Genomic DNA, 9,945 nt, shown 5'->3' with positions numbered 1-9,945 from the left:
CAAAAGTATCTTAAAAGGACAAGTCCGCCCCAGCAAAAAGATGAAGTTTTCAGCGTTATTCATGTTTGATTTTTCTTATTTATTTAAATCAACTTTTTTTCGGGGACGAACTTGACCTTTAAAAAACATTATGTCAAACATATCAAATAAGTAAATAGAGAGATTAGAAATTGAGCTGAAGGGATAAACGATCAAGCACACATTTAGATGACAATTCTTATTTCAACAACCCGATGTGAATCGCGAGAAATTGAAATCACTAACTTAAAATGCCAATTCACTTGCTGCTGCCATTAATTATGTGTGTTGTAATGACAGAATTAATGAACAACTACAGACATGTAGATGTACAATGTGAACTTTAATTATGTTAACTTCTTTCAATACCCCTCATGACACAAAAAAAAATAGAAAACGGATTCCTAAAAAATGCAGGATTTTGTTGTCTTTTCACGACTTTTCTTCTTATTGTATACAATATTTTTAAAGTTTTATGAGCCGAATTAGCATTCTACTCATTAAAGTACGTGTAATTCGTTGTTCATAAAATACATGTTTGAAGAATGAAAATAAATAGCACCTCATATCTAACACTTTCATTTGAATTTTATCAAAATGGCTTTATTATCCCAGATCGTTATTAGTCAGTTTTTCCTTTCGATTGATTTCCATTCATATGACCAACGCACTTTCTTAAAAGAATGAAGATACTATAGAGCAACATACATAATACCACCAAGATAAATACCCCGATATCAATCAAATGATACTGAATAAATGACAGGTCATACGCAGGTGATTGCATATATTTACCGCCATGTTTAATGACATGTTCAATCCAGAATGCAGCTCGATCCGCTGGACCTAATGGGCGATCTCTAAAGATGGCGGAGAGCCGTTTCGCAGTGATGCTGTACGAAGGATTCGAAAGTACTTCTTGAAGCTGATGGTGTAAGTAATCGGTGCTTACATTCTCTTTGCCTATCATTAAACCTAGGCCACGTGATACAATTCTTACTGTGACGTCAATGTGGTCGCCAAAGATTGGAATGACTACCATTGGCACACCATGCCAGAGAGCCTCTAGGTATCCATTGTTACCAGAGTGAAACAGAAATACCTTTGTCTTAGGATGCCCTAAGAGATCGTTTTGAGGAATCCATGTCATCGCTTTAACATTTTCTGGAAGACTGTATAAGGATGGATCTTTGATCTGCATGACAACTTTCTGTGGCAATTTTGAAAGGACTTCGAGAATCATGTTCATGATGTCAGGTCTGTACGTGGTGAACGACGCGAAGTAGGAGCCCATGGAGAAAACGACGACGCCATGTTTACCAGAACTCTGCATGAAATCTTCAAGCTCTTGATCAAGAGGCATGGCTGGTCGCGCCGTCAGGCCACCAACAGCAATCACATTGGGCATCAGGGGGAATGGAAACTCGACAGCGAAATCGCAGTTGGTCAGAAACAGGTCGATGTGCTTCTGCGAGGTGGATAAGGAGGCAAGATTTTCATGCAGATCGAATTTTTCAACCGTGTGTTTATAGGCATTGTTAAAGATAAATTCCATGATAGAATGGAGAACAAGTGAATAGACACCATTTGTGATCCTCTGGAAGAAGTTCATAGATGAAGAGTAACTGGTGTAACTTGCCGGTTGATAAGAAGGATTGAATGGTGATCCAGCCATTAGGAACATTGCAGGAACAGGTGCCGTAGCAGAAGATAGAACCATACGAACATCCGTGGCATTCAGGTGTCTTTCGATGTATGATTTGATAAATATGCTGCATGGCCAAGGCAGTTCGAACACGATGGCGTCCATGGACGCGAGTCTACTCATCATGTCATCGTCTCGCAGGACTGACTCACAGATATCAACCTGAATTCTTCTCCCTATCTTGTACATCTGCAGCAATTGTAGAAAACCATTGCTTCCTTCGATCCCTATCTTCTCATATCCACGGAAAAATTCCCTCGCATTTAGTGTTTTATCATTGTAATGAAAGATTTCAAATTCGAAGATCGTGGACAGCTCGGGATCCCTTGCTCGATATGAATATTCATCGCTTATTAAAAACGTGACGTTGTGTCCCTTCTTCACCAAGCTTTTTCCGATGGGCACCAATGCGGTAAAATGACTTCCTTCCCCCAAGACTCCTGACATCAAAATCTTAGCGGACTCCAAGGTTCTTACACAAAGCACCAAAGGGAGGAAGAAAATCCAACTCCTCATGACTTAATCGTTCAAGTCAATTAGAAAACCAGAAAATTAGGAAGTTCTGATGAGGGTCGTGTGGTCCAGTGGTTAGAGCATTGGACTCAAAATCGCAAGGTTGTGAGTTCGAATCCCAACTCCGACATTATTGCCACTTTGATAAAAAGGCCAGAGAGTGATATCTGTCGTCTATTACGTCAGCCACTATGACTGATTAGCCAAGACGTAAAACGTTTCCAAGGTAATTGGTTATATATCAACGTGGCGTTTATTGCAAAATGCTGTCCTGCCGAAGGTTCCTACGAGAGTTACTATAAACAGATATCACTATACTTGGATCTGCAGTGAAGGGAGATCAAATTCCATTGACGATACAGCTGTAAAGAAAGAAAATATATAGAGATTTAAATCATATGTTATCTGAGTTTTGGAAGCGATCATATTTATGTTAGGAATGCATCACGATAGACCAAGGATATGATCTTAAAACAGACATCGTCGTCCATCATATCCATCAGTGCATCTATGAACTGATAAGCGAAAAATATTATTTACTTGATTTATATGAACTCCCTCATCATGACGTCATTCGTCGTGTAATCCACTAAAAGACCATGCAAGTCTAAAGCAATAACTATTCGATTTAAACGAAAAGAGAAAAGTCAGACAAATATTGTACTGAACATGTAAATCGGATGTAAAACAAGAATGCTATCGCTTAGTTTGATAAAACATTATACACTGGCGGATCCAGGGGGCAATTTGTTTCGTGGACGAAATGTCCTTATTTTTGGTTGATTTCTTTTTTTTTTGGGGGGGGGGGCTTGTCAATCATTTTCGTGGACGAAATGTCCTCATTTTTGTTTTTTTGTTGAAAACCCTTTTTTTCTGCTTGTCATTTTTTCCTCGGGAAAATATGCCCCCCCCCCTCCTTTGGAAAATCCTGGATCCGCCCCGACATAATACATAGACCAATGCACATCCTGGGGGTGTTTCATAAAGCTGATTGTAAGTTAAGAGCGACTATAAGAACGACTGGTGAAATTTTCTTACGCGCTAACCCATTGCCGATGAACATTTTGGTGTATTTCCCACAAATTCTGCGTTGAGGAATACAATATGTTTTCTTTACATTATATAGTAAAATCCAAGAGATATAGCGATTGTATGACGGGTGTCTGGAAAACGAAGACCGAAGACCGAAGACCGGGGACACGTATCACACTCGTGTGAAAGCGTTTGTAGTTCACGCACGAAGCGTGTACAAAGCAGTGCAAAGTGTGTACAAAACACGTGCGCGGGTTAGAATGGACTTTGGACCTTGCCCCCTACACATGTTCTCCCATTGACATAACGCATGTCCCCGGTCTTCGATCTTCGTTTTCCAGACCTGTTGTTGGGTGTCTGGAAAACGAAGACAGAAGACCGGGGCCATCGCATCCGTCTAGCTAAAATAAACCATTATTCTATTCAGATCAAATTCAGGAATATTCTGATATTGGATATGTAATGAATTATGATTGGTTAATGATTAATTGTATGGATATCGTAATGTGAATGATAATTGATTGAGCAATATATCGCGCTCAGCTCAGCTGGCATTAAAATTTTATACCATTCATATAACGCATGTCCCCGGTCTTCGATCTTCGTTTTCCAGACCTGTTGTTGGGTGTCTGGAAAACGAAGACAGAAGACCGGGGCCATCGCATCCGTCTAGCTAAAATAAACCATTATTATATTCAGATCAAATTCAGGAATATTCTGATATTGGATATGTAATGAATTATGATTGGTTAATGATTAATTGTATGGATATCGTAATGTGAATGATAATTGATTGAGCAATATATCGCGCTCAGCTCAGCTGGCATGAAAATTTTATACCATTGACATAACGCATGTCCCCGGTCTTCGATCTTCGTTTTCCAGACCTGTTGTTGGGTGTCTGGAAAACGAAGACAGAAGACCGGGGCCATCGTATCCGTCTAGCTAAAATAAACCATTATTATATTCAGATCAAATTCAGGAATATTCTGATATTGGATATGTAATGAATTATGATTGGTTAATGATTAATTGTATGGATATCGTAATGTGAATGATAATTGATTGAGCAATATATCGCGCTCAGCTCAGCTGGCATTAAAATTTTATACCATTGACATAACGCATGTCCCCGGTCTTCGATCTTCGTTTTCCAGACCTGTTGTTGGGTGTCTGGAAAACGAAGACAGAAGACCGGGGCCATCGCATCCGTCTAGCTAAAATAAACCATTATTATATTCAGATCAAATTCAGGAATATTCTGATATTGGATATGTAATGAATTATGATTGGTTAATGATTAATTGTATGGATATCGTAATGTGAATGATAATTGATTGAGCAATATATCGCGCTCAGCTCAGCTGGCATGAAAATTTTATACCATTGACATAACGCATGTCCCCGGTCTTCGATCTTCGTTTTCCAGACCTGTTGTTGGGTGTCTGGAAAACGAAGACAGAAGACCGGGGCCATCGCATCCGTCTAGCTAAAATAAACCATTATTATATTCAGATCAAATTCAGGAATATTCTGATATTGGATATGTAATGAATTATGATTGGTTAATGATTAATTGTATGGATATCGTAATGTGAATGATAATTGATTGAGCAATATATCGCGCTCAGCTCAGCTGGCATTAAAATTTTATACCATTGACATAACGCATGTCCCCGGTCTTCGATCTTCGTTTTCCAGACCTGTTGTTGGGTGTCTGGAAAACGAAGACAGAAGACCGGGGCCATCGCATCCGTCTAGCTAAAATAAACCATTATTATATTCAGATCAAATTCAGGAATATTCTGATATTGGATATGTAATGAATTATGATTGGTTAATGATTAATTGTATGGATATCGTAATGTGAATGATAATTGATTGAGCAATATATCGCGCTCAGCTCAGCTGGCATGAAAATTTTATACCATTGACATAACGCATGTCCCCGGTCTTCGATCTTCGTTTTCCAGACCTGTTGTTGGGTGTCTGGAAAACGAAGACAGAAGACCGGGGCCATCGCATCCGTCTAGCTAAAATAAACCATTATTATATTCAGATCAAATTCAGGAATATTCTGATATTGGATATGTAATGAATTATGATTGGTTAATGATTAATTGTATGGATATCGTAATGTGAATGATAATTGATTGAGCAATATATCGCGCTCAGCTCAGCTGGCATTAAAATTTTATACCATTGACATAACGCATGTCCCCGGTCTTCGATCTTCGTTTTCCAGACCTGTTGTTGGGTGTCTGGAAAACGAAGACAGAAGACCGGGGCCATCGCATCCGTCTAGCTAAAATAAACCATTATTATATTCAGATCAAATTCAGGAATATTCTGATATTGGATATGTAATGAATTATGATTGGTTAATGATTAATTGTATGGATATCGTAATGTGAATGATAATTGATTGAGCAATATATCGCGCTCAGCTCAGCTGGCATGAAAATTTTATACCATTGACATAACGCATGTCCCCGGTCTTCGATCTTCGTTTTCCAGACCTGTTGTTGGGTGTCTGGAAAACGAAGACAGAAGACCGGGGCCATCGCATCCGTCTAGCTAAAATAAACCATTATTATATTCAGATCAAATTCAGGAATATTCTGATATTGGATATGTAATGAATTATGATTGGTTAATGATTAATTGTATGGATATCGTAATGTGAATGATAATTGATTGAGCAATATATCGCGCTCAGCTCAGCTGGCATTAAAATTTTATACCATTGACATAACGCATGTCCCCGGTCTTCGATCTTCGTTTTCCAGACCTGTTGTTGGGTGTCTGGAAAACGAAGACAGAAGACCGGGGCCATCGCATCCGTCTAGCTAAAATAAACCATTATTATATTCAGATCAAATTCAGGAATATTCTGATATTGGATATGTAATGAATTATGATTGGTTAATGATTAATTGTATGGATATCGTAATGTGAGTGATAATTGATTGAGCAATATATCGCGCTCAGCTCAGCTGGCATTAAAATTTTATACCATTGACATAACGCATGTCCCCGGTCTTCGATCTTCGTTTTCCAGACCTGTTGTTGGGTGTCTGGAAAACGAAGACAGAAGACCGAGGATCGCGTATAATTTTGTCTAGCTAAGATAGGCCTATAATATTCAGCACCAGTTCAAGAATATTTTGATCTTGGATACGTCATCTGCTATGATTGGCTGCGGATAAGTTATGGTTATTTGTGTGAATGGTTCTAGGAAAATTACCCCCCGGACAATTACCCCCGGACAACTACCCCGCAGACAATTACCCCCGAGGACAATTACCCCCGGACAATTACCCCCCGGACAACTACCCCCCGGACAACTACCCCCTGGACAATCACCCTCGGACAATTCCCCCCGGACAACTACCCCCCGAACAACTACCCCCGGACAATAAGCCCCCCGAGGACACTTACCCCCCTGACAATTATCCTCGAGGACAATTAGCCCCCGGACAAAAACCATCGAGGACAATTATCCCCCGGACAATTTCCCCCCATAAAGTCATCCCTTCTCTCCAGCATCAATGTTAGAAGCGGGACCCTTTTTAAGTTTTGGTCGGTGGCACAGGTTTTTCGAAATATTTTCTACATTATCTTACCTTGATAATTTTTATTTCTCTTTGATATTGCTCTTTTTCCTTTTCTCTCACTTTCTTCTTTCTTCGGTTTTTTTTTGTTTAGCGGCGCCTTCTGCATCATGAAAAATGGGGGGGGGGGGGTCTTGCACCCGAAATCTCCCGTTTGGCTATGCTTATATTCATCAGAAAATGTGTAAACTGGCCCTCATACTAAGTTTTCATAGATCAATTGAACACGATTAGTCATAATAATCACAAATGTTGAATATCTCCGATTCCAACTGATCTGATTTTTTAAATATTTATTTTGGGTTCAATTTCAGGAAAGAAATCAGGCAAATAGATAAAACGTAAAAAGACACCTTTATAGGTAAAAATATATTGAAAGTCGATAACGCATCTATCAACACTAACACTGTCAAGTAGGACTTATAATCCTGTTATTTTAAAACAATTCAACTAACAAGAAGCTAAAAATTATGAAACGATTGGTGCACATTCCAGCAAGCTCAAAAACTTTATGCAAAGATAATACAAACAAGAACACCTTGTAATTTTACCATTTAGGCCCTAAATGGTAAAATTACAAGGTGTTTTTTGTGTTTTACTCTTGGATGAAAGCAGCATTAAAGAAGGAAATTAAGTACCAAAATTACTAAATTGTAAACAATTGTAAAGAATATGACATAATCAAAAACAGTGTTTTTTCTAAACAAATTGGCAATCATGATAGTAAACCATTCGTTTAAGATGCATTTTAAGGACGGTACGTAAGAATATATATAGAAGTAGACCTATGCAAATCAAATAATGCGACTGAGCAGCGTGAGCTGAAAATATTAATATTTAGACCTACATAGCACTTTCAAGAAAAAATCAATTTGTAAATTGAAAAAATAATGAAAGCTCGATATCCGAGATAAAATATGTTTTGTATATTAACTTCAAATCTTGATATTTTAAGCTCCATATATGTGAGCGCGAAGCGCGAGCTGAAAATTTTTAGAATCGCATGTATATATTTTAACCTGAAAATTGACTATTCTGGGCAATGTTTGTGAACCTGAACAAGATGCGTATGTAACTAGATAATTACTGCAAGCGCAAAGCGCGAGCAGAAATTGTTATTAACTGTCCTAGCATTATCGAAAAGGGACCTGTTAAGGACTGTTTATAGGTACCCACGAAGACGGTATATATTTCAATAAAGCATTTTTTTAACATTCCGACCTAAAAGAATGGTAATTACTTTTTTGTATCAATAAAATGGATAGGTATGTAACGAAACAATGGATGCGAGCGCGAAGCGCGAGAGGAAAAAAAAAGAGATTTCAGACCTAAAAGCGGGACACTATTCATATTTTGTAAATCATAAATAAGATATAGTTAATTGGGTATCATTACTAATGCGATCGTGAGGCGCGAGCAGACAATTATTGATATTATGATGTGAAACTGGATAATTCAAATAGATTTTAAATAAAGAACATGCAGGCTATCGCGCATGTTTTAGATTTAGACCTAGAATCTGGGCTTTCTGAATACATTCTTTAATGAAACATTATAGACAATAGGAACTTGGCAAATCAAACAATGTGACCACGCAGCGTGAGCTTTAGAAAAAATGCTGATATGTAGACAATAACACGGACATTTTACAGAGCACTTAAATTTGTGAATGAAAAAAATATTGAAAGCTCGATGTCCGAGCTAATTATGTTTTGTATAATAAATTCAAAACTTGCTCCATATCAGCCTACATGTATTGAGCAAGATACGAATCTCATCGAAAAGGCAATTCTGGCGTGAAGCAAAAGCAAAGATTTTTTTATAGTAACATGGAAGATTTTTTTTGGGAAGTCTTCCCCTCACATTATTTCATTCACTCGTCTTCCTCCTCTTATTTTCCACTTATCTTTTCTTCTTCTTTTCCTTTTATCTTTTCTTCTTTCTCTCTTTTTTTGCTCTGCCAATTTTTTTTCACAGCAAATCTCAGGGGGGAGCCCCCCGCCCTGACACAGCCACTAGCTGTTGTGTTCTTAATTTCTTTCTTTTCCCCCTTGTTTTTCTGTTTTCTATTCAGATTTCATGTTAGCATTTTCACATCCCGTTTAATTTGACCTCTTTTCCATCCCTTTCCCGCCTAAAATTTCCATTTCACTTTGCCATCTCTTTATTTCTAACCCCTTTCTCACTTGTTTAATAGTAGGCCCTATTTCAGGATGATTAGATTTGTTCACTCTACGTCCTTTTCCTTTCTCCTCTTGTTTCTTTATTCTCTTTCTCTCTCTCATTGTTTGTCTCGCCCACAAGAGGTGAAGGCGAGACTAAGAGATCCAAATGTCGTCTGCCCGTCGATTCCCAGAGAGGGTAAGCCGATTCTGCGGTGCAAGATAGACCAAAAGCCAATTCTGCATCGGCTTTTGGTTCTGAACCAAAAGCCGATGCACGTGTAAACAGGGTAATTTTCTTCCAAACGCGTACTGAATGTTGCTGTCTCGAAATGTACGCGTGGGAACGTCTCGGGTTTAACCGCAAAGTAGTAAGCAAGCGACACACTAGTGTTTCATGTTCGCCGACCGTATGGAAAACATTCTCCAAGGGCGCGCTTGCCACCTGTCTTAGGTCGATGACATTGCTTTCTATTACAATTAGTTTTATTTTATACGGAGTTTTTAATGGGATGGTCCGGGCTGAAAGTATGTTTAGCTTAATGAATAGAGTAGAATTCACTGAGTACAATACCGAAAATTTCATCAAAATCGGATATAAACAAAGTTATTGAATTTTAAAATTTAGCAATATTTTGTGGAAACAGTCGTCATTAATATTCATTAGGTTGGCTGATGATGTCACATCTCCACTTGTTTTTTTGTATTTTAGTATGTGAAATTAGGTTTATTCAATTTTTTTCATCCGAGAACTAGAAAAATTGGATTGGCAACTGATTTAGTGCATCAAATATTCATTGCTGCAACTTATTTCATTATAAGGGAGACATATTATTTGCACAAGTATGAAATAATGTAAAAATTATGATCATATTTAATAACATAGGAAAACGGAAAGTGG

General features: G+C 38.1%; 1 protein-coding gene across 1 annotated transcript; it reads right to left on the bottom strand.

Moving 5' to 3' along the window:
• Positions 1-291: 291 nt before the first annotated feature.
• On the bottom strand, positions 292-2,369 carry LOC121416273 (UDP-glucuronosyltransferase 2A1-like). Its single transcript, XM_041609804.1, has one exon. It carries the CDS (start codon positions 2,237-2,239, stop codon positions 641-643), a length of 1,599 nt encoding a protein of 532 aa, XP_041465738.1. The 5' UTR covers positions 2,240-2,369; the 3' UTR covers positions 292-640.
• Positions 2,370-9,945: the final 7,576 nt, after the last annotated feature.

The sequence above is a fragment of the Lytechinus variegatus genome, chromosome 5 (genome assembly GCF_018143015.1).
Source record: "Lytechinus variegatus isolate NC3 chromosome 5, Lvar_3.0, whole genome shotgun sequence".
NCBI classification, from domain to species: domain Eukaryota; kingdom Metazoa; phylum Echinodermata; class Echinoidea; order Temnopleuroida; family Toxopneustidae; genus Lytechinus; species Lytechinus variegatus.
The sequence above is the reverse complement of the archived record's forward strand: the minus strand, read 5'-3'. Positions and strand labels throughout refer to the sequence as shown.